A 26,331-nucleotide genomic window follows, 5' to 3' on the forward strand; every position below is an offset into this window, starting at 1 on the left:
TATTAAACTATTAAATTTTATCGGTAGTTTCGAAAAAATTGAATATAATTAAACTTTCACATGTATTTATATATATATATATATATATATATATATATATATATATATATATATATATATATATATATATATATTTATATATATATATATATATATATATATATGTATATATATATATATATATATATATATATATATATATATATATATATATATATATATATATATATATATATATATATATATATATATATTTATATATATATATATATATATATATATATATATATATATATATATATATATATATATATATATATATATATATATATATATATATATATATATATATATATATATATATATACATATATTGTATCAAATATACCATGAAATCCATCCATAGTTTTCTTTCAAAGTATCGTTTTCCGTTCCTTTATTTTTTATTTCTTACTGTTTAAATTTCTTCTTGATTCTAATTCCCAATTTCTTCCAGTTATACTGAAGAGACTTTCTATATAATTTATATAAATTCTTTAAATGAAGTTATCTTTCAGGGTCTGAAAATCAATCGAAAAGAAAAGTTTTAACTAAAACGTTATCCTATTAAAGCCCAAAAAATAATTATGATACAGAGCAAAATTATACCAAGGATGAGTTGAGACAACTTATTAAGGAAGCAAAACCAAAAAGTAACATTAATTTCACTAATTAATATTTTCAATTATTTTCAGCTCTTTAACATTATTTTTACGAAAAAAACCATTTTAACACATCAGTGCAAAAACGGATGATAAGAAAACAAAAATGAAAATAGATAATATCAAATAATTTCGAGAGTGTTTGGCTAAGCCCTGCGTAGGAAAATCCAATCTTGTTTGTTCGGACTAACTAAAAACTTGGTTCATTTTTCTCCAATGGTCACAAAATTATAGGACAGTACAGAGGTTTGGAGTAGCTGATCCAAAGGAAGCTGTATCTTCCATAAGTTGGAAAAATAATATGAAAACAGTTAACTACCCTTGATACCCGTGACTTTTGGATCGTATTTAGTTTAAAATTATTAGTTTGTAAAGTTTAGCGTATAATTTATATAGCGTATAATATAACTTAGGATTTTGCTATTATTGGCTGCTTATGGTCGCGCAGTTTAAAATTATTTGATATTACATATTTTCATTTTTGTTTTCTTATCATCCGTTTTTGCACTGATGTGTTAAAATGTTTTTTTTCGTCAATAATAATGATGATAATTTTTCAAAATATAGGTAGTCAAATTTTGCAGCTTGAGAATAATAAAACATTATATAAGCATTTATGTGTTTTGTTTGATTATGTTTGCCTCGGATTTTGATGTTTTGTTGCAGAAATATGTTTGAAAACCATTTGTTTTCTATTTTAAGAGTCTTAAAATCATTTAAATATATTACCAAAATGAAAATTTAAGCTATTGGATTAGAAATCCCCGTGAAATCTGGTCAAAGAAGTCTACTTCAGTATAATTAATACTGGAATCGTCAAACCCAGTAAGAATTTTATAAATATCGGTAGTTGTTAACTTTTTTAAGATATTTTCATCCTTTTTTCCTGTGTAAAATTCATTCTTAATTAGCAGCCAGAAGACACTGCCCTGATATGAAATTGAATCGTAAAACGCATACTTTTTTAATTCCATAGATAATCTAAGGGCGAGTTTTTCATCACTGGAAAGATTTTTTACCTCAATTAGAAAAACAAATATAAGTATTTCATCAAATGGTATTGATGTTATAATATTTAAATCATTTCCATAGTTCTGAAGTACAATCAGGTCTATTTTTGTCATATTGGCCGCTATCAACAAAGAATACATGGGAAAACATTCCACTGCAATAGATTGTTTAAATTCTGTATGAAAATCATCTTTCTCACTTCTATAGCCGTCTAATTTGGTATCTGAAAAAGAAGTTAAAAGGAATAGATTAGCTACAATAGAAAAGTTATTTTAGGATGATTAATAGAATAAAATAAGTGCACTAAAATAAAGAGGTAGTAAGAAGAGGAGGAACGTTAAGAAAAAGAGAGATACAAAATCAAACCGTCGACTTGTTGAATAAGAAACTATTGAAAATTTAACTTTGTGCTTGTGACAAGAAAAAAGCTAAACAAATAGTAACTTGGAAAATTCGCAGAACAATTCCAAAACAATCTTACAACACTTAACTTAAGATGAAAAAGTATTTTAAGTCCTCCCGACTATACACAGTAATGCCAAAAGTAAATATTGTGGGAAGTGTGTTAGCAACGAGCAAAGCAAATCTTGACTGAAGCAGAGGCAGGATCCTCAAGAGAAATTTTACAATAACTAAAAGCCAGTTACAAGTTCCAGGAATCCTTGAAGCTAAGCCACCTTCCATTTCAAATCAATGCCTTTTACCTCAATATGCCTCAAACAATGATAGTAAACAGGTTTGTCCGGTCCTTTTTCTGATTAAAAAAATTAGTTGAATTACCTAGACCTTTGTTTCTCAAGTGGCTCCAGGGGTACACAAGGTGTCAATGAGTGGCCAATAATCTACCCTCAAGTTGTCCACCACAAAAATGTCGTCATTCACTGAAAAGGTACTCATCTCTAGGGTTATTCTGCCACGTTTGTAGGTTCACCGGATCGTCTTCATTGGTTTTCCTTCTTGAAAGACACCTTCTGGTTAGCAGTGGAGGAGCATTTTAGGTAGTCTATCACCCGACATAGAGAGGATACGTTCAAGGTGCCACCGGCTTCTATGCCTCACAATGGAGATGATGTCAGGGTGGCAGGTGAGAATACGGCCCTCAGGCTGATATCTAGGATTCAGCAAAGACTATTTTGTTCGAGGGTGGTAAGATGTTTCTCTTGTCCATCATTAGGCCTTAAGAATTCCAAATTGTAACTTAGAACAGAAAAAATATTGCTCTAAAACAGTCTAAGTTTCACCTTCTTTGAGTATACTAGGAATTTCCAGACTTGTTGGAGTGTCTGAAGTGGTGTGGTAGCTCGGGTTGATCTGGTGCGAGATTCTTTTCCATATTCCCACTGAAAGTTACAGCACTGCCTAAATCCTGAAATTTTGACTCCCATTCGATGTTATTATCTTCTAGTTGGATTCTAATTGGTGAACTACTGATAGACGTAGGCTTAGTTTTAGAGCAGTGAAGTGTCTTGAAAACTACTCAGATATCTTCGACAAGATTGTTCAGGAGTTCCTAATGTCTGGCTTTTCGGTTTCTATAAACCTAACATCGTCCGCAAAATTATTGTCCTGGAGAAGCTGTCCTGAAATTCAGATTCGATGTCAATTTATCTGTTTTAAAATCTAGTTTATAACTTGGACAAAGAAAAGAAATGAGAGAAAAGGTCTTGCTTGACAACATTCATCTTTTGGGATTTTAGTGTTTGCTGCAATCAGGGATTTTAACAGAACATTCCATCTCTTCGTACAAGGTGACTTTTAGACACACTAGCTTCTCAAGGATGCTTTAGTCCCATGATACTCTCCGTGACGTTTGAGGTTTCACTGGGTAATACAGTTTTTCAAAGTCCGAAAAGATTGTGTTCAAATGTTGTTCCATTTATTACATTTTTCCAGCCTAGTTTTTAGAGTATAGCACATATCGGAAGAGGATCTTTTTGACCGGAATCCATTTTTTCTTCATGCAAGTGGGAGTCAAATGCAGTTTGGAGTCTTCCTGGAATTATGGTCAAGAGAATCTTTGCCATAATTGAGACATGATTGATACCTCTATAGTTTCCGTATTCCTTCAATTTCCCTTTCTCGAAGAGCATGACTATAGTTTCTTTTCTCTATTCATTAAGGAATCTCTTGGTCTAGCACAGGAGTGAGAAGAAGGATAGCAAAATTTTCAAGGTTCTTCTAAGGACAGACTTGATCTTTTCTGCTGAAACTTGGTCTGTACCAGGAGCCCCCATTTATTTAGCAATCCAAAGTATCTCTTTGTTTGTAGACTTGTCGTCACTGTTGCTGAAATTGACAATTGTCTGGTTAGGTATATCAGGAGAAACTTCAGGTTCGGGTTGATTTAAAAGAATTTTTAAATCACTAGCTAATTGTTCCATTTTTTCTTCTAAATCTGTAAGGAGCCTCACTCGTTCATTCTTCACTGGGCATTTTTGTAGACTTCAGTTGCCTCTTTTCTCTTTGGAAAGGCAATACACTTTTCCATTTTTTCCCCGGTAAGCTGCTGCTTTGGCTTGAAAAGCCTTTTAGTTCGTATATTACCATGTATTAGACCTGTCATTTTTCTTCGCTTTCTTATCAGCTTCGTTTTACACCAAGCTATAGGTTAACACCAAATGACCATCTCTCACAGTAAAATGTTGCTTCAATTTGTAGTAATTTGTTATAAAATACCAGGTCTTAGTGGATACCGGCTGTAGGTAAACTAATTTTCAAAGCCTAAGGTATTTCTCATCTAAATCTTTGTAGTTTGGCCGATCGTACCCCAGGCTTCCCTGAAGTTTTCAGAGAGTTTAATGAGGGCTTCGTATTAATTGAAAATCTCTATATTGAATGAAGATCCAACTACCGTGTCATTTGCTTTTTTAAGCTAAGACTTCTGAGAATGTGCGTCCTCTGTTTCTAATTGTTTGCTTCCATATAAATTTTAGTCTGGTGACCACCAGCTTATGATTTGAACCAAATTCAATGCTTCTGAGTTAGGAAATGGTTATTTTTTTTGCTGTATCCAGAGGTCTAAGTGTGTCTGTGGAAATTATATGTTAAAAGAGCGTACCACCAATTAGTAAATCGTTTTGCTTGGCAAAGCTGAAAAGTCAAAATATACTTTTGTATACAATGCCAATTACGTGATGTCCCATTGTTCGAGAGCAGTAGGATTTATCTTGGCCAAGTTTGACATTAAGGTCCTATCCAACACTTGAAAAGCCTTTTAGTTCGTATATTACCATGTATTAGACCTGCCATTTTTCTTTGCTTTCTAATCAGCTTCTTTTTACGCCAAGCTATAGGTTAACACTAACTGACCATCTCCCACAGTAAAATATTTCTTCAATTTGTTGTAATTTGTTATAATATACCAGGTCTTAGTGGATACCGGCTGTAGGTTAACTAATTTGTAAAGCCCAAGGTATTTCTTAGCTAATCTATGTACTCTGGCCAACTGTATCCCAGGCTTCCCTGATGTTTTCAGGGAGTTTAATGAGGGCTTCGTATTTACTGAAAATCTCTATATTGAATGAAGATCCAACTACCGTGTCACTTGCTTTTTTAAGCTAAGACTTCTGAGAATGTACTTCTTCTGTTTCTAATTGTTTGCTTCCCTATAATTTCTAGTGTGGTGACTACCAGCTCATGATTTGAACCAACTTCAATGCTTCTGAGACAGGAAATGGTTATTTTTTTTGCTGTGTCCAGAGGTCTAAGTGTGTGTGTGGAAATTATATGTTGAAAGGCGTACCGCCAATTAGTAAATTGTTTTGCTTGACAAAGCTGAAAAGTCAAGCTATACTTTTGTTTACAATACCAATTACATGATGTCCCATTGATCAAGAGCAGTAGGAGATATCTTGTCCAAGTTTCACATTAAGGTCCTATCCAACACACAAGATGTCATGGAGGTGGGTGGGATCAGTCATGGATTGAAGGTGATTATAGAACTCATTTTAAATTGTATAATCTGCATCATTTTCAGGTGCAAAGTATGAAATCACTTAAAATTTCGTATGGTTGGAAGCAAATCTTTTATACAAAATTCTTGCATTGACTACCTTCCATGAATAAAGGCCGTTTGTAACTTTTGGACCTAATTTTGCTGCTGCTCTGGCAAAGTTATTCATATCCTTTCAGCACTATAGGACTTTGAAAACTGTGCTGTCAGTGCTAATTTTCTTCTTGCCCGAGCCTTTCCATCTAGCTTCGGAGAGATTGACTTTGGAAAATTCAAATTATCACCTTCAACAAGAACTTACTCGGTTTTTGACAATGCTGATACGGTTGTATAATCTTTACTGTTTTTTTCACGTCCAAAAATGTTTTTTCGCGGGGCGTACTTAAGTTCTCCTTAGATCGAGAGCCTTACATCCGAAACTTATCATTGAAGTTTATTTAGTTTTATTTGCTTTACAAGGACAGCTTGCTAAACCAATACCAGATCCTCAACCAGCAATTAGCTTTTTTCTCTCGTAAACGTCTATTTATTGTCTCATAAAATGCTATAAACTTGAGTTTTCATATTTTGGGCAAATGTGATTAATTAAACTGCTTAACAAATCAGTTTTGTCATTCTTTTATTTTCTTGTTGCTGTGGTGTCGTTGCTATTTACTTTTAACTTTCTACGGAAACTAAGGGTTAGTTGTTTACGGTAAATACTCCTATTATGGCGTCCATTGTAATAATTTAAGTTTTTGTTATCGGAGGTGGCTAGAACTTGACCTGTGTTCATTTTCTCTAGGGATAACTTTCCGTATAACTTTGAATTGTATTTAGGGTTTGTACAACTACTATCCGACACCACGCAAACTTGTCTTGTAAATGTTTTTAATTTTGCTATGGTATTATATTTATTATTAGTTTACAAAAATCTCACATTTTCTTATTACGTCGGGTAACTAAGATATTTGCGGCAGCTTCCTCTCCTCTTCTGCTAGTCACCAAAGATAAATTCATGAGACTACTGACACACCTTAAATGTGCAAGTTTTGATGATGATTCGAACAAACAATATAGATAATTTGGGTGAATATAGAAATAGATGGCGTCGATGAAAGAATAAAAAAGAAAACTCAGTGTCAATATTATCAGGAAGCTAAAACACACCACTTCACAGTAAAAGATAGTAACTAATCAAACAAGTGAAATTATTTTTTCAATATAGTAAATCAGCTACTCATCGATACAAATAAAAACAAGTCAGCCACAGTATTGATTTACGGCAACTATTGACCACGGCAACTACAACTAAAACACTTTCACCAATATAACTCTTGTTATTCTGATTTCTGCAAGAATAACTAAAACAACGATGCCTGCAAGTGCTGCAAGTATTTCCACTGCGATAACTAGTATTACTGCAACCACTACCATTGAGACTGCGTAAACTGTGATTAATAATGTTTGATTTACTACTGTGACCACTGCATTAACTGCTATTAATACTATAATTGCAGCCAATTGCTTCTATGAAATCGAAGTCATCCAAAAAAAAGTCATCAGAGTATTTTTACTGGTCAATTTTGGATTACCTATAATGATTTTGTTTGCTTCCAAAAGATAATAAGATAAACAGTTTTTCAGTAATTTATATAAGGAAAAAAGTAACAGTAAATGATGTTAAGTAAAATGCTACGACTAACATAACCTCTGACTACTATTTTTACTATGAATATTAATACAATAAATGTTAAAATTTTGGCTAATACGACTGCAATTAATACTGATATAGCTACTACTACTGTGACTACTACTTTAATGACTGCTAGAAGTGTTACTGCTGTTATTTTTACTACTATTTCTAGAACAAAGATGACAATTACTATTCTGATGACTTTTTACTGCAATTCCCTCTAAGAATATAAATACTAGCTGAAAAGATTGTTAATGACAACATTAAATTGATTAGTTTTCAAAGTGGTAATTATTGCCGAGGTTAAAATTATGAGATAGCCATTTTTCAAAATAGTCCATATATTATGTAAAAATGCTTCCTGGTTGAAACTACCCGTAGATGGGGAAGGTGTCTTAAGCTTAAGGGGAAACAAAACCCATTCCTTTTAAGGAATGGGTGGCCGTATTTTATCTCCAAGAGACTTCTTTGATTGGAAATTGAAAGTAATAGTTCCCTTTTTAACAATCAAGAATTATTGGTGGATAATTATCTCCCCCATACCCTCTTTTCCACAAATACATCCAATAGAAATCTTGATATAGTAATTTTGTTCGAAATAATCTAAAAATCATATAGCAATGCCTTGAGGTTTGACAAAGTCCCAGAAAACCCAGGCGCGAGGGTCAAAAATTATGTTTCGAGGGCTTAAACGTTTGTTGTGAAATAGATAGTCGCTTAAACTTTATAAGGAGGCTCATTTAATTAAAAATTGAAAATTCTAGTTCATTTTTCGAAATTCATAGGTGATCCAAGGGTAGCCAGCCTCATCCTTTTTTCCCCAAAATACACCTAATCAATATTTTGAAACTCATTTTTTTTTTAAATAATCTACATGTCAAAACTATATAATTTAGAGGTTGCAAAACTCCCCAAAACCCCCATGATAATTACTTCACCATTCATAAAATTCTCATTTTTAACATTTATAGTAGTTTTGGAAGTGGTGGTCGTATCAGCTCTAGAGAGCGCTCATTCCATTAGAAATGGAAAATTTCTAGTTCTTTTCTTAAGAGTAAAAAGCGATTAAAGGGCAACCAGTCCCATTTTCCCCACCCTATTTTTTCTCCAAATGCATTCTTTCATAATTTTTGATTTTTTTTTCAAATATTTCAAAAGCCAAATAGCTATGCTTCTGGGATTGACACTCTCCCACCAGCAAGGTGAAAATGCTGTATTTTAAAAAATTTACTTATTGCTGATTTCATACTATGATTTGCTGATTTTTTGGGCAACTTCGATTTACGGATTAAGCACTGTAAGCTCTACAAATTGCTTGATGTTAATTTATTACTTGGATCCTTTGATACTTAATTCTTTTCTTTACTGTGATACTTTTTTATTTAAATATGTTACTTTGATACTAGTTTTGATACTTTGATGAAAATATAATGCTTAAATATAGTTCGATTTTGAAATGGAGAATATTGAAAAACAAAAAAAACATACCAAAAATTGAAGAGAAATTTTGAATCGAGAACTTTTCGAAAAGAAATACTTTTAAAAAAAAAGTAAAAGCCATATTAAGCTGAAGATTAGCAGAAACAAAAACCAACAGTACTTCAAAGTCAAAACGACCAGACTTTAGTAATAAAGTGAAAAAACTTTCGATGTGAGGTATTTTTATTTATCGTATGCTTTATTTGCATATTCAGTTTAAATTTATCGTATTATGAGATCTAATATTGATTTACATTAATGTTTTTTGTATGTTTGTTTGTAATGATTGTTCATATAAGTGGTGTTCATTTTGGACTTCATTTAATATTGAATACCAAGAAAGTTTTGTATGTTTTAGGCTAGATTTTTATACTGAATTTAAGTTTTACTCTTTTTAAGAATTATTTATTTATCTATTTTAGTGCCTGACTTATGTTTGTTTATCATTATTGTTTATTGATTTCTATTTATCTATTTCATTTATTTTTTTATACTAGCTTCTAGACCTTTTTAGTTTTAATTACTAAATGTCTATAATTATGTTTATTTTAGGTTTAATATGGCCTTAAACTTTTTTGGAACTCTTTTTTTGGATTTTGTCATTTAATACCTTAAAATGACAAAAAATCATATAATTTTTTTTTTTTGGGGGGGGGGGGATCAATATTCAGCTGAATTTATTTGTTTGTTTTGTTTGTTACTACTGTTTTTTTTGGTCAACTTAGACGATACCACTATAAAAAAAAACTGGGGCTAAACCAGAAAATGACTCACAAAAAAATTCAGAGTTTTTGTTAATACCTAGCATAAATTTACAAATCAAAAGTGTTGTGTTCTGCCATTTGAACACAAGCAATTTTACAACAAAGAGGACACTAATTAAAGAAAAGTCAATATGTCGCTATAAGATAAATAGTTTTCAGACTGTATTCATGCTTCAATTAATCAGGCTGACTAACTGAAATTCTCAAAACTGATTATGAGTGGAGCACAATTGACCATCAGCTATGATGAAGAAGGGGCAGGGAGTAAATATGTTGGCAGTGGTGGTTGGGGTGAATACCTCAAAGAGAAAATTTAAAGGACAAAAATTCCAGACTATCTTTAAGCCTTCAAGCAAATACAAAATTAATTTTGGGGAATATGGACTGGGTGAAAAAATTAATTTCATGTTTCTCTTCTTCACAGTTAATTTCTCTGGATCTACAGCTTGGATATTTGTGCTTCGGGTTAATACCAGCCCTTACTTTGCAAAAAAATTTATTTGGCATAGAACATTAAATTCACATACCAATTGGCATATAGGAGAGGAAAGTGCAAAATGATATCAAGATAATTTCTCAAGAAAACACTAGAATGTGGGGTTGGCCGATGCTATCTCAGTCTTTCTTTAAAGGTATCTCATTTACTATTTACGATATGTGTTTGTTGTGGATTGTTCTTTCTAATTGGTGTGCATTAGAGAAATCCCTAAAAAGCTAATTTTGTGCAATGAATCTACTTTTAAAACCAAAGAAATGGTGATCCAATAAGAAATATTACATTTAATACTTCAATATTAATATTTATATATTATTTAAAAAGAAACATGCGATGAAAGGCTTTTTCTCCAAATATTGCTGCACAAAAAATAAAATGAAAGAGCAACACTATGGCTTATGAGATACAATGAACCAGAGGGGATAACCTTTTGTCATCCCCTCGCTCTTGATACCAAGTTTTCGGTTGAAATTACTTCTCATTTAACTTCTATAGCCTTTGTTTTATGTAGAAAAATTGAAACAGCTTGAGAAAAGATATATAATAAACATTCCATTTTTCTGCTAAAATATTGATCACTTCGTTAAAAAAATTCCTTCTATAATCTAAATATGGAGTTCATCTCCAAGTGATTTTCTATTATCAGAAGAAGTTTAAAGTAGCATAATTTTCTGTTATGATTTGATCATGATATAATTTGTTTATAAATCAGCCTTATCTAGAGGAATAGAGGAATAGAGAAAAATCTATTTCTCTGTGTTTCAAAGTCACTAGATCCTTATGAAATTAAATATAAAACACTATTTTTTTTCAACTGAAAGTAAGGAGCGACATTAAAACTTAAAACGAACAGAAATTACTCCGTATACGAAAGGGGCTGTTCCCTCCTCAAAGCCCCTCTCTTTACGCTAAGGTTTGACTCTTTCTCTCAACTCTATTTTTTAAAATAGTATAAAACTTTAGCGTAAAAAGTAAACCGTTATTTTCCGGGAAAATATATTATTCATTCCATCCTGCTGAAAGCTTAATGCACTTGCAGTAATCAAAGGTAAAAATTGCAAGACATTACTTGAATGCCTCTCTTTGAGTTTTTCAGAGAAGATTTCAAGACTTCTAGATACTAAATGAACTATTTACCTATACTTTTAATTTATTTTTTTACAAAAAAAGCTTGTTCAGTCCCTGAAAATAATACATAGGAATTACTTAATGTAAACTAACATTTCATATTCCAATATGATTTGTGTAAGTATCTTTGCTGAAGTCCTTTAAATTCTTACCAGAATCTTTATTTCAGCACCTTAAAAATTAAAACCGAGATTTTTGACAGTTTTGCACACATATGTTTATGAGAAAGATTTTTAATGTTGAAAGTATTAGGTTACAAATCAGGTCTCTCTTAACTGATTAAAAAGTGACAGGTGGTATTTATAAGAATCCAAACTAGTAAAAAGGTCTTAATGAATCTTATAAGAAAAAAACTTAACCATTCAATCAGCTATGTTCTTCTGATTGCGCATGATTCTACTCTTCGATCAGAGGAGCAATTTAAATAAATCTATAAATAATAAATAAATAAGTAAAAACCGTTAACTTACGTTTTTTTCTATAGCCAGTGTAAATATTTCCTTCAATGATTTTAACTGGTGCTACAAGTTTTACCATTGGAGTAGCTGTAGGACTCACACAGGCACGAATTGCATATGCCTTACGATGCATTTCTAGTATGTTTAAAAGAAGATGAGGGTCAAACTCTATTAATAATCCCGTCCAATTAAGAAACTTTTCAAGATGTAATGTAGATGAATATGTCTTTCCATCTAATGCTCGATATTCAAAGAATTTTCGTTGCCCTATCTGAAAAAGGAAAATTGCACTTCTTCAGCTTTCATATTGTAATTAGCTGCATAAAATTCAATATAAATAAATTGCCATAGTTTTTAAATATAACGGTATTTTTCTGAAATTTAAAATATCACTGGCTGACTAAATTAACAACAAGACTCTCCTGTCCAATTCTATATATGTATATATATATATATATATATATATATATATATATATATATATATATATATATATATATATATATATATATATATATATATATGTATATATATATATATATATATATATATATATATATATATATATATATATATATATATATATATATATATATATATATATATATATATATATATATATATATATATATATATATATATATATATATATATATTTTTCAAAAGTGTATTTTCAAAAGTCCAGATGTTGAAATAACCCGCAGTTTTTAGACAGAAATGGCTAAAACAACAAACCTCTAAAACAAGATATAAAATAGCACCAAGTGATGCTGAAAGCTCTTCAAAAGATTCAAGCATGACATATGTTACTGTCAATGTGCAAAATCAGTTTAATGTCAAAATCTACAGGTGAATATCCCAAATTCCTATTTCTCTCCTTGTTCTCAATAGATTTACGAATCAACTTTTTCAGTCATATGTAAGTTTTGATGGTAAAAGTTAGATTGGGTAGGGTTAGGCTTATTTGGTTGGGTTAAATTAGGTTTTATCTCTGAGAAATGTGTTAATATTCTTACGTAGCCTGTCACCATCAAACCTTGTATAAAACTAAAAATGTTGACAGGCGACAGTGACTAAATCCAAGGAGAAAAAATGTAGTTTGGATACATTATTTATATACATAATGTATATATATATATATATATATATATATATATATATATATATATATATATATATATATATATATATATATATATACATATACATATATATATATATATATATATATATATATATATATATATATATATATATATATATATATATATAAATAAATAAATATATATATATATATATATATATATATATATATATATATACATATATATATATATATATATATATATATATATATATATATATATATATATATATATATATATATATTATATATGTATATATATGTATATATATGTATATGTATATATATATATATATATATATATATATATATATATATATATATATATATATATATATATATATATATATATATATAGATATATATATATATAAATATATAGAAATATATAGAAATATATTTTATATAAATATATACATATATATATATATATATATATATATATATATATATATATATATATATATATATATATATATATATATATATATATATATATATATATATATATAAATAAATAAATATATATATATATATATATATATATATATATATATATATATATATATATATATATATTATATATGTATATATATGTATATATATGTATATGTATATATATATATATATATATATATATATATATATATATATATATATATATATATATATATATATATATATATATATATATATATATATATATATATATATATACATATAAATATATATATATATATATATATTGAATTGCATCCTTGCACCATTGAATTTTACAAGATGTCTGCGAAATCTTACACTTTTTTCTTTCTTCCACGGTTAACATTATATTTATTACTAGTAACAATGAGTAATATCACTTTGTTAGTTGTAATTTTGCTTTCTACCAAGGTAATAGTCTTCTAAAATTTTATAGGTTTTTGCAATAATATTAACCTCTTAGAGATTTTTGGTAAATCTGGTGTAAATGCATGTAATTGTATTTTATATAGCTTCAAGCATAGTGACCGGCAAAGCTTCTCTGCATATTCGAGACTATTGGCTGAGGTATTTAAATTAATAAACTAAGTTTTAAGCCATTCTGAAGGACTTTCCCCATGAACTTTGGCTTTGAAGAACCCAATTAAAGTGTCTCTGTCTTTTACTCCCTTATTTTTAATTTACTTAAAATATTGTAAGGCACTGTACCTTAATCTGGAAGCACAGCATTTTAGAGCTTTCTGTCTCAGCTTGGTTTTCCGTCTGCAGTCCGATGTAGCTACGCAATGAGGATATATGTCTATTTTTTGGGGGAAAAATGGCACTAGAAGATTTTGTCAGGAGTAAGACTAGTGACCTCTATCATTACCCAATGTGAGGTAGGTTACAATTAAGGGTAACCAAAATTAAGAGAGACGTGGTTATTGAGTATGGAGAAATGATAAATATTAAGTATTGATTTGTTTTAAAATATTTTAAGCAAACAACTATACCATGTTTAAGACAAAAAGGCCAAACAGATAATAGTGACAGCACATAAAGTAAAGCATTACTAAGATAACAAAGTACACTCATATAAACCCAATGCATTACAACAAATCCAGTGAATATGAAACTTTATAGGACCAAAGGTTAAGAATATCTAAGATATGCGTGTCAAGTTACTATAAATATTGCCAAAAAAATATATGCCTGAACCACGTATTCCCTTTCAAGCAGGAAAGTGGCATTTCAAAACATTCTACTTTATCTAATTATCCTGTAGTCTAATTATCTTATCATCCTAGTCAAATTGGCTATTTCACAACTCCTTACCCCAGTAAAATGGTGTATTTTAATTTTTTTTTTATTGAAGGCAGTTTCTGACTTGAACGGTCTTCCTACTACACATAACTTTTTTGTTAGCTTCAAAACACCTATTCTAATTGGCATTGACTTTTATAAGAAAACGATAAAAAGATAAAAGACCAGAGATAAAAGCTTGACAACATTGAAACAAAAACAAAACAAAAATGAGGATATCAGCAAATAATTCAGGGATATTTCAGATACAATAAAAAACTTTTGTTTCAAGTCAAATAATACTCCAACACTAATTACAATGAGACATGACGATAATGATAAATCTTAAAAGGTTTATGTTGAATCACTGCAAAAAAATATTAAATAACCAATTAAAAACAAGTAAACTGTAGAACTGGGAGGATTTTTTTATTTAGACAGTGAGAAAAGTTACAAAAGGTTATCTAATTAAAAGTATTAATGTCGAAAATACCAATTACAAAATTGATGTAAATTTTAGCTGTTCAACTACTGGACATCTTACCCTACAGAGAGTTTCAATGAAAATCAATAGCTACGCAAAACTACTAACATCTCCTTATGCTATTTTTACGTCTTATAGAAATGACCTCTTAACTATTTTATGGTTAAAAAGTTCTTTGGTCCCTTATATTTCAGCAAGAAGAGAAAAGGGTATACTAGCCCCATCCAATAAGCACGCATTGTAGTTCTGAATGAAAAATAAGTGCAGTAGTGATGTAGATCCCAAGATAAGATATTGACAACAGCAAGATAAGACAACAACAGCAAAAAGGACAATTTTTTGACTGGGCAGAAAAAAACCGTAATATATACTTAAAGGGCAGGTTGTCCAAGCTGGTAAAGCGATTGACTAATCATATGCTGTAATCAAAAAGTTCAACTCTCATAATTACCTTGTCTAGCAATTGATGATGCCAATGCGATCGGACCTGGCGTCAAGATCAAGGAATAAGAAGCCCAAGAGTTTTCCCAAATCAAAACACCCTGCAGGGTTTGACTCAAAGCCAAGGTTGATGTGATATCACCAACACCAAAAACACAATAAAAATGAATTTTACCCTAATGGAGGAATTTTGCAAGAAACTTCTAAATTTTATTTTTATTCAATTTTTAGTTTATGTATATTATTTTAATTTATTTGTTTAAAACCAATAAAGAATTTATTGAAATAATTAAAAAATACGATTGAAAATGCATTTCAGCCTGGGGGCTGTTATCCATTTTCCTTACCCTACCGAATAATTTAATCATTTTATATGATAGATTAATTATTTATGCTATTTCCTTATCCACATTTTAGGTTTATATCAATAAAAATATTTAATAAATTGATAATAAAATAATAACCAGCTTCTGTAATAGAGCTCAACTAAACAAGTCAGAAACGATTGCATACGGGCTTCTGATGCGTGTTTGAATTTACTCTGGGAATTCTTTTATTGAATGAAGGATTCTTGGGAAAAAATTCAAATACGTGTCAGAAACCTGTAAACAGTCGTGTCTGACCTGTTTAATACAGCCCTATTACAGAAGCTGTTTTCTTAAATAAACATTTATACAGAATATTCAGCTGTTGCAAAAGAATCTTGAGGTAGCGACACGTTATTTAGTTTGACGACATAGGAGTAACATGTGTTGAGCATAGACTTAATAAAAGGAAGGTTTGTATTTTTAAAATTTTGGAGAATATAGTTCAGAAATATCTTTTATGTCTTGCGTAATTCATTTTTCGTTTAATCATTTTATTATTAATCAATTCATCTGATTTATGCATAGTAAGTAATTCTAAATAGAAAGAATAAGTAGTTTTATAAGCAGCCTATATTTCTGCTGTTCTTAGATCCTTTTCAAGTATTTCAATCAGAACTGCCCAAAAACTTAAAGAGGCAAGGTGTAACTTAGCAAATGCAGTTAAATCTTAAGCACTAAATATAAATTTGGAAATTAAAAAAATATTACCAACATTTACATAATGTCTACAACTTCTACAATAAACAAACAATCGCTTTTATAGTTTTACTTTTATTTATATTTGAAAATTGACTTAAATAAAATTCAGTGGATATTTTCCCCTAAATCTTCTTTTTATATAATCAACACAAAAATGACCAAAATTCGCATGTTTAAAATTTTAGACTGGAGTAGAATGACAGGCAATTTGGCTATTTAAAACATTTAAATAGTTGACGATATCATTTCCAGGTTGGAAAAAAAAATCATAAAAGTCCACAAATAAGTACATGGGATCATTGAAATAACAAGTCCAATGAGTCCCAGGTGATCCAACACAGTCATAATTGATTACACCACATAACTTTTTCATTATTTTACTTAGCAAGCTATCTTGGGCCATAAAATCTCGAAAATAAGGAATATGACCAAATTCATTCAACCTTCAAACAGCCACTTCTAAGTCAAATCCACAAATTTGTGTGTACTTGGCAATTTTGTACCTCTTCCTTTCGATAAGGTCCCTGATAACACTAGACCTACACCTTTAGTGTTTAAAGAATCAGTAACTTTATCAACAATTTTCTCTCCAGCATATGTACCTAATGCAGCTGCATCACTTGTAACAGCGGCTTAAGCTATTGCAGTGGCCAATGGTATTAAAAGTTGAAGTAAGCCACCATTTTGAATTGGTTGATAATAGATAGAATTATATAAACATCTTTATTATTTTTTTTCTTGCTCAATGTGTTCTTGTTTTTAAGAAACAATTTAACAGGTTCCTTACCAACAATACTATTTTCAGTTCGAATTCGGCAAATTTCTTTTTTCTTGAAACATATGTTTATTTTACATTTTGAAGAGGATTTAAGCAAGTTGTGTATTCAATTAAATCAGTTTTTTTACTGATCTATAGTTTATCAAGATAAGATATTTACAATAGTATTTACGATAGTAATTGTAAAGTATTTGTTTGTAGGAAAAAATCCATATCGCATCCTTTATTTTTAGTTTTTTTTTTCCATCCTAGTCACCTGTCCCTTTTGAAGTAAAAGTTTAACGGTTTTTCGTTCATTCAATTTTGTAAGCGTTATTTGCACTTTACATTTTCGTTTACATCAAAATATATTCGAAAATTTCTAAAAATGTAGATAACTGCATAAAGTACTTCGAGCATAACAATAAATTAGAAAATCTAATGGCTTTTCAACCTTTTGTTGGGTATGCAACATTTCCAATTCTACTAGTTTCTTTATTAATATCTTTTTTTTACTTTTAAGGTATTTTTCACTAATAGTTTTTTGTTATAACTTTAGTCAATATATTGTCTGGTCAATGATAAATATTAGTTAATCTCTTAGTCTCCTCACTTAAACACTGATCTTTACATTTGGAATTGTTTAATATAACTTTTATATTTTGTAAATTCAAAGTATATTTCTCTGATTTTGGATACACTCGATTAGATAATCATTTTAATTGTAAATCAGGATTACCACAATCATCAAGTAATCTGCTTTCGTTACTCGTATACGTCTGATATTTACTTCCTAAGCTTCCAATTTTTTTTTATTTAGTATACAAAAACCTTGTAAAGTGAACATCAAAGTTTTTGTTTACTTGAGGGATCCATTATTTCTTTTCAAAACAATTAGTAAAAAACATGATTTTTTGCTGATTCATTAAACTAGTTGATGTTTTCTTTTTTTTCAAGTCCAAACATAGTTTTTTTTCTACTATCAGTATCTTTTGGATTAAAGTGCTAGAAAAATTCGAAACAGTAAAAGTTTAATTGTATAATTTAAGGTGTATCAAAATAGGGGTGAGAGATATAGATTATTGATGTTTTTCGTTTTCTACTTCTCACAAATAAATCTTCAGTTTTTTTCTTTTTTCTGTAATAAAATCGTCAAAAATATTTAAAGTTTAATACTTGGGATCTATGTCATCTACACCAATAATATCACTTGTTATAACAACTTAAAACCACTCATCCAGGTAATTTTTTCTTAGAAGAAAATCATGTTAATCATTAAATCTTTATGTTTATTTTCTTTCAGATCTTTAGCATTAAGAATATTTTTTTAAATGTAAGTATTTATAAACCAGATTGAAGGATAAGTTGGTTCTACCATATCTATAGTTTTAAAAAATAAATAGTTGAAATGGGCATTGAGGTGCTAGCTAATGGCATTGCTGCTTTTAATGTTACTTTTTCATCCATTTTTAGGTAAAAATCTTTTTCGGCAAAATTCAACAAGGAAGCTTATAGCTTTGAAGCTTATAGATTTGAAGCTTAATGCTTTGAAGCCTATAGCCTTGAAGATTATAGCTTTGAAGCTTGTAGCTTAAACTTTGAAGCTTAGAGCTTACAGCTTTGAAACTTATAGCTTTAAACTTATAGCTATAGCGTTGAAGCTTATACCTTTGAAGCCTGTAGCTTTTAACTTCGAAGCCTATAGCTGAATTTCATGGATTGTAGATTATAAGTGAACTTCAGGAATTATAGCTTATAACTTCAAGGGATTAAGTCCCCACAGTAGGGTGTTCACTTAATTTTTGTTTTTCTAAGAACATTCTATGTAGTTTGCTCTTAAAGAATACTGAGCTTCTGAAAATATTTCCAGTTTTTTGCGAATAATACATTCTTATAAGTCTGAAAAGCTATTTTATTTTAAATAATATTCGTTTTGATATCTCTTAATATTTTTGCTTTGGTTTCATCGTCAGCCTCTTTTAATTAAGCATACACTTTTGATCTTAAACTTATAAATTCAAACAATATTGTTCTAGATACATGACTATTCATAATATCTATCACTTTTTAATTGACTGCAGTGAAGATATAAGGGTTACCTTTTTTATAATATGAAATATCAAATTTTTCTATAAGGTCAGCTTTAGTGTCTTCATAAAAAATCCTCCGTTCAAATATTATAGATAAAGCTATCCCTATAGAACACAAGTAAATGTTTTCACTATATTTTGGTTCCATTTATTCATATGGAAGTTCATACATCAGTAACTTAGATCTATCTGATGCAGCAAGCCTACTAGGTTTATCTAGAATTAGTTCTGACTTGGCCATTCTGACTACCAAGGAGTTCTCACTAAGGATTATGTTCGATCTAAGAATATGTTTTTCAATTGTTTTTTGTCTTTGTTCATCACTAGCGACTATTTAAAAATTTGCTCTTTTTCTAAATTTTTCCATGGTGTTCCCAAATCTAACATTTTTCATGAGTTCAAAAATATCTTTCTGGAAATCATTCATTCCATTTTGTATTAATTTATTATTATCATTAATAAATTCTATTCGATTAATTGACTTAATAAATTTTAGTACTCTATGTACTTTTTTTAATGCTAATGCATGTTTTAAATAAAATTTTAAATTCGTATAATAAACAACATAATCTATTTTACTTTTTGAAGTTTTACTTAATTTATATTAAAAATACTCAGGATTTAGTGGTAAATCTTTATTTAAATTTTGTAAATCTCTTGGATATTCTAAATCAACTTCGTAACTGGCTCTTATATTATCCTAATTCTTTTCTGATGTAATCTTTAAATGTTTGGTAAAAATTGGACATGTTGTTTTCTTTTAGATGGTCAAATATACTAATTAAGATTAATTCTTTTTCAGCTAAACTTGGTGAAATCCGCCAACCATACAAACTATTACTATCTAAATACATTAAATAATTTGAAGATATTTTTTGATTAAAGTTTTTCATATGTACTATTTGGCTTCAGTATATCCCTTCATACACTGAGATATACCTGCTCTTATTCCTTTTTGAATAACTTATGCATATCTTCGTCAGAAAATAATAAAATTTCAGCTTTAGATTGTTTGAGAAAAACTTCTCATATTAGTCCTGGTGCTGAAAAGAAGTGAAGTGTATCTATTTTATAATTATTTAAACATCCATTTCTAGAATATTCAAAAGCATCTTATTAAATTAAAACTTCACATTTTAGTTATGATATAGAGTAATCTTAGTGTTTTACATTGAAAAATTTCCAAATAGATTTCGATCTTATATATTTTTTTCAGAAACATTTTTCCTTGTCGATCTAGTATAAAACTTGCCTATTGAAGGTAATTTTGTATCACTTCTCTTTTCATAGCTATAAGTAAATTCATAGGGATAAATACCTTTTTTATTATTTGTTTGTTTTTTAAAGTATTTTCCAATACATCAGAAGTATGTTTAAAATTATCTCTTAAATAATTCCAATCTATTTTATATTCACTTATTCTTAAATTTTCAGAAAGCTGGTCTAACGATGATCCCATAAAATGGAGTCAATCTATGGAACGCATTTCATATTGCCTTTCATTAACAATTAGTGTTTTGTAAAACAATGTAAAACTCTCTGCTGAATCAAAAATACCACTATCAGGTACTAATTCTATAAGAAATATATGTGAGTCATAATTTAAAAGATTATGCATAAAAGTGGGGATATATTTAGGAATTGTAAAGCTTTTCATACGTTCTGCATGAGTAAACCCACTTAAATTACCAGTTTTATGTTCATGCTCCAAACGAAAATTATTGTCTTCTATTTCCTTTTCATGAATGTGACAGCTTTTAATATTTTTTTTGTTCCATTTTTCTCTTACTTGCTTATGTTGTAAGACCCTGATGTCTCTTTTATTTTTATATTCATTTGCTATTTTTGTACATACATCTGTTATGGCAGTTAAAAATTGCCCACAAGCATCATCACCAAAGCATCCGTAACATCTATTTTGTGTTGTATCAAAAGAATAACATACTTGGAATCTCTAAACCAATGGCTTTTGCTCTGCTAATTTAATTGTCATTTCACCTTTCTTTTGATTAGATTTTTAATCATGCGATTCAAAATCAGCTAAAAATACAGCAAGGTAGTTTTACTTGTTTGGCTATACTTTAAAATTAAATTTTAGATTCTGGTATTGAAATAATGATGTTTCTTCCAAAAAATACATATATAGAAATTTTTTTACCCATTTTTAGTTATTTGAGATGCAAATACTCTACCTAAATCTTTAATTAAACAACATAATAATTATCAAAATAGAGTAAATTGATCACATGTTTATCCGTTTTTCCATTGATCTTAGTCTTAGGAGTATGAGCTCTAACTACTTTTTACACAAATTTCAACTAAGCCAATTTCATTATTAAATTTGTTTTCAAATTGTAAATATCTTGAATAAAAATAGGAAAATTGGTATTTTCTCTAAATTTGATTTTATTTTCATAAGGTTTATATTTTAATAGTCTATCAACATTTCTATCTTTTGCTTGGTGAATATAAGTGAGTATTGACCAAAAAAGCATTTACTATCACTTTTTTTTAATCTAAGGTTTGCTTTTATTTTTACAAAATCAGTTAATTGTTTATAATTACCTCCGATATAATTTGGTAATTATGTCATTTTATAATCTTTTCCATTGACATTTAAAATTCTAGGCACGATCTTGGTGTGTCCTTTATGATTGATGTATTTATAATCCTGTAGTTACTATTTCGATGGCTTTGATCGATATCGCTATTTTCAGTAAAAATCCACTGTAAGCTATGATAATGAATAGGTTTGAGTTTATTATTATTTTTCTGAGAGTAGATTATTACATGTGTTGTAAATTAAATTCTGTATTTATCTCTATCATTCATTCTGTTTTTTAAATCCCTTACAAGAGAGTCAAAAGTGGTCCAAACTCTGTTCCTTTTGAATTCATTGAAATATTAACAATAAGATAACTTTTTCTAGTACATTGAATGCTTGGAATTTATCGTGTTCTTCTCTTTTAGACATATATTCTGGGATATCTGGAGCCTCTCTTGTTTTTTCTTATATATAAATATACTTGGAATGTCAATAATGCGTTAATTTTTAACACTAATCCATCTAATACTTGGATTATTTTCTTTTTCTTCTATTTTAAACATATACTCTGGGATATCTGTTTGGAATTTATCGTGTTCTTCTCTTTTAGACATATATTCTGGGATATCTGGAGCCTCTCTTGTTTTTTCTTATATATAAATATACTTGGAATGTCAATATTGCGTTAATTTTTAACACTAATCCATCGAATACTTGGATTATTTTCTTTTTCTTCTATTTTAAACATATGCTCTGGGATATCTGGAACTTCCTTGTTTTGCCTATTTATATATAAATAGAAATATCAATATTCTCTTCTTTTTAACACTCGCTCTACCAGTTATATCTCGATTGAATTACGGATTTTGATCAAAAGCCTTCTTATTGATTACAATTTTATTATTACAATAACTTTTTATTTTATTTTTTACTTCATCATAGTTTCCAGCACTTGGATTTGTTTTGATTAAGAAAAATTGAGTTCAGTGATAACTTTATTTCGTACACTATCAAATTGAAGTTTATATCTGAAATATTATTATTCGTTTCTTCGATTTCTTTTTCTAATTTTACTATTAACTCAGCTTCAATATTTTATTCTATTTTTTCATATTGTCCTTTTCTCTTTTTACACTTCGTTACCATTGAATATAGTGATTGCACATTGATATTTTATTATTAAGATGATTATTTATAATATTGAATATTTCAAGTTTTTTGCCAATAGTCTTTAAAATAATTATCTTTGGCAAATGACAGCTATTCATTAATTGAATAATGATATAATTGCTTACCTGTTTTGACTAATTTTGTAAACAAAATTAACCACTGCTGTAATAACTGCCATTTATCAGGAGCTGATTTTATTCAACACAAAATTTAAAATCTTAATAAATAGTCAAACCTGGGGAGTTTTATTCCTTGCTATTTTTGCTCTTTAGACTTTCTTGAGAACATAAAAATCTGTTAGTTTGTATTAATATATTTAATAATTTGAATTTGTTTAATAGTTTAAATCTGTAATAAATGGAAATTTATTGCCTGCAATGTAAAAAGGTTACTGTAACCGAGTGCCAATGTATTTGCAAATTTTATGGTTGTAAAAAAATGTTTTTTTTCAAGAAAGCAATCAATCAGCAAAAATCCTGGATAAAAGGAAATGGTGTTTATAATGGCAAGAGTAGTGTAAAAGACAAACCTTTAAAAATATGTTGTTCAAACTTCGCTGAGTTTGATTATTTAGATAGAAAATTGTAAGGATATGGTTTTAGTCTATTAAAAACTAAAATCAAAAGAAGTGTTAAAAATAAAAACAGTTGTTTCTTACGTCATCCAACTTATCATACATTTAAAGAAGACATGTTTACATTCGTAGCATCAATGACCAGTAGTAAGCAGATTTTTGTTGACATGCAGCAGTATAAAAGTGAAAATAATTATTTGAATTATATTTTTAAGGTCAGCGTTCGCTTTTGTAAATATACTTTTTACATTTCGTACAGGGATAAAACGGGTAAGGAAATTTTTAATACCTTTACAGACTTATTCAAAAATAGAAAACCTAAAAAATTGCAAACAGATAAAGGTGATGCTTTTCTTATGGAAAAGGTTCAAGTATTTTTAAGAATCGTAAATTTCAATGTTTCTCATCTAACCATGAATTGAAAGCTAGAATTTTTGAACGTTCTAATCAAAATATAAAAGATATATTATTGAAATATTTTACATGCAACAACGCCAAGCGTTGAATAAATGTATTAAACTCTTTCCTTGACAATTATAGCAATTCATATCACCAATCCATCAAAATGAAACCAATAGAAGTGAGTAAAAAAGAAAATGATACAAGATCTACATTAATCTATTTACTGATTTCAAGGTTCGGAGACCATCCAAAAACAAATTTAATATTTTTTTGGGGATAGATTTAATAGAAGTACGGGTGTTTCTGATAAAGGTTACCTACTAAATTATAAAGATTACCCACCTTTTTTGTGCTCCAATCGGTAATGTAGTATGTAAAAATACGAATATGATTACTTATAAATCACATGAAAATGACATAAATTTAAGAAGACAGTTACAATACTTGGATCAATTTTGAGCAACACTTTAAGTTTACAAGCAAGCATTCCAGCTAACTTAAATCATTTTTTTTTTACCTCCAAATAAGACAAATTTCATTGCTAATGTTGATTCTGGGATAGATGATGAAATTTTGAGAGATCTGAGTAAGGGCTATGATCCTAAGGGATCCTATTTTGAAAGGCCTAGTTTTATCTAGACAATTATCAATGTTTAAAAGAGGCGATAGATGAATCAGGAATAATTAATCAAAGATACACAGGAAAGATGAAATGTATGAGACCTAGTAAATTAAAAAAAAGGGTCAGTTAAAAAAATCTTGTGAAGAAGGTTAAAAGCAACTAAAGATAACTTTCATGTTATACAACTTCAGCAAAGATGTGGAATTTATATGAATGCAAATAATATGATTAAAAAATTATATAGTTTGCTTGGTAGAAGTGCTGTTGGAAATTAATCTGATGAAATAAGAAATGAAGCTATTGACCCACTTGATTCATCATCAAAAAATAAATTGATTAAAATAATACTACTTACAACAACTATGTCATAATATGAATTTTATAAAAAAAATAATATTCTAATAAATGGTTTTGATTTTTTTTAGCGGTAACAAAAAAGATATCGAACAGTCTTATACAAGTAATCCGATCATGTTAGATAATAGCATTGATTATGCAACTGCTTTAACTCAATTTACCCTAAAGTACTGAAGGTATAATATTAGCGATCAATTTAAAAACAATATGTTTGAATACAGGGAAAAAAATAAGGATGGACGTGTTGCTATACCCAATGGATTGTATGATGAAGAGTATGATGAAATTCATTTGGAAAGATAATTATAAATTTCTTATTAATTGTTTTATTTTAGGATTTAAAAATGAAGCTGACCAAAGTAATAGATATAATAAAAGCACTTATCCAAAAATCGCTGATGATTGTGATCCAAAGAGCAAGTTCCAATGTGAATCCACCCTGCATATTTCAGAAGTTTTGATAGACAATCCAATAAGGTTAAAGATAATGGGATAAAGAAAGCAAGTGTCCCCACAAAAAAATGGATAAAACCCCTTTGCGGGCCGCAATATGAAATTGAAACCTGATGCTAAAGCAATATTGCGTGACGGATGTGAAAAGTGGCTATGCTTTTCATGTATTGAAATGACAGAATCCAGGTACAACCTTATAAATAAATTAAGTGTTGGATCATCATTCTCCTGCTATTGCCCCTTTGGTTAGCCGACCCCACGAGAAAAAGTGCTACCGCTGAGGATGTAAACACGAGTTTGAAAGAGCAAATTGATTGCCTAAAAATTGAACTGATCGCAGAGATGACTACAATGGTTGATTCAGTCGCTGAAAGTCTTGCAGAAATTGAAATAAAACTGTTAAAAAAGTGCAACAAAGCTGACATGGAAACACAAGTCATATACTTCGTCGGAGAAGAACTAAAAGTGTTGAAGGAAACTCTAACAAACGAATTGCATGCCGAGCTCACAGCAATTACTAAGGCTCACAAATCGGAAGCCCGCGAAGAAGTGAGAGACGAAATAAGAAGAGACCTTGATAGGCAGCGACGAAGGCTAAATATCATAGCTCATGGAATTCCCGAGCTAGAGTGGGGTACATTCATTTATTTCTAGTATTACAAGAAATGTTGATAAAATACATATTCACTGCTCAATACTGGATAGCTGAATTGTAAGAGGGAACACAACCTCGGATATAATCTGGAGTTTTACTTTAAAAACAGAACCTGGAACGATTCTCTGTTAGACTCCTATAGAAA

At 29.1% G+C, this 26,331-nt stretch overlaps 1 protein-coding gene across 1 annotated transcript in view; it reads right to left on the minus strand.

The window, feature by feature from the left end:
- Nucleotides 1-401: 401 nt before the first annotated feature.
- The window catches only part of LOC136040739 (uncharacterized), a 34,205-nt gene continuing 8,275 nt past the window's right edge, over nt 402-26,331 (minus strand). Inside the window, exons 2-3 of the mRNA XM_065725046.1 lie at nt 11,677-11,935; nt 402-1,935 (exon numbers count right to left, since the gene is read on the minus strand). Of these exons, the coding sequence (XP_065581118.1) occupies nt 1,448-1,935; nt 11,677-11,935 (747 nt within the window). The 3' untranslated portion in view covers nt 402-1,447. The remainder of the gene's footprint in view (nt 1,936-11,676; nt 11,936-26,331) is intronic.

Source organism: Artemia franciscana, chromosome 21, assembly GCF_032884065.1.
Source record: "Artemia franciscana chromosome 21, ASM3288406v1, whole genome shotgun sequence".
Classification (NCBI taxonomy): domain Eukaryota; kingdom Metazoa; phylum Arthropoda; class Branchiopoda; order Anostraca; family Artemiidae; genus Artemia; species Artemia franciscana.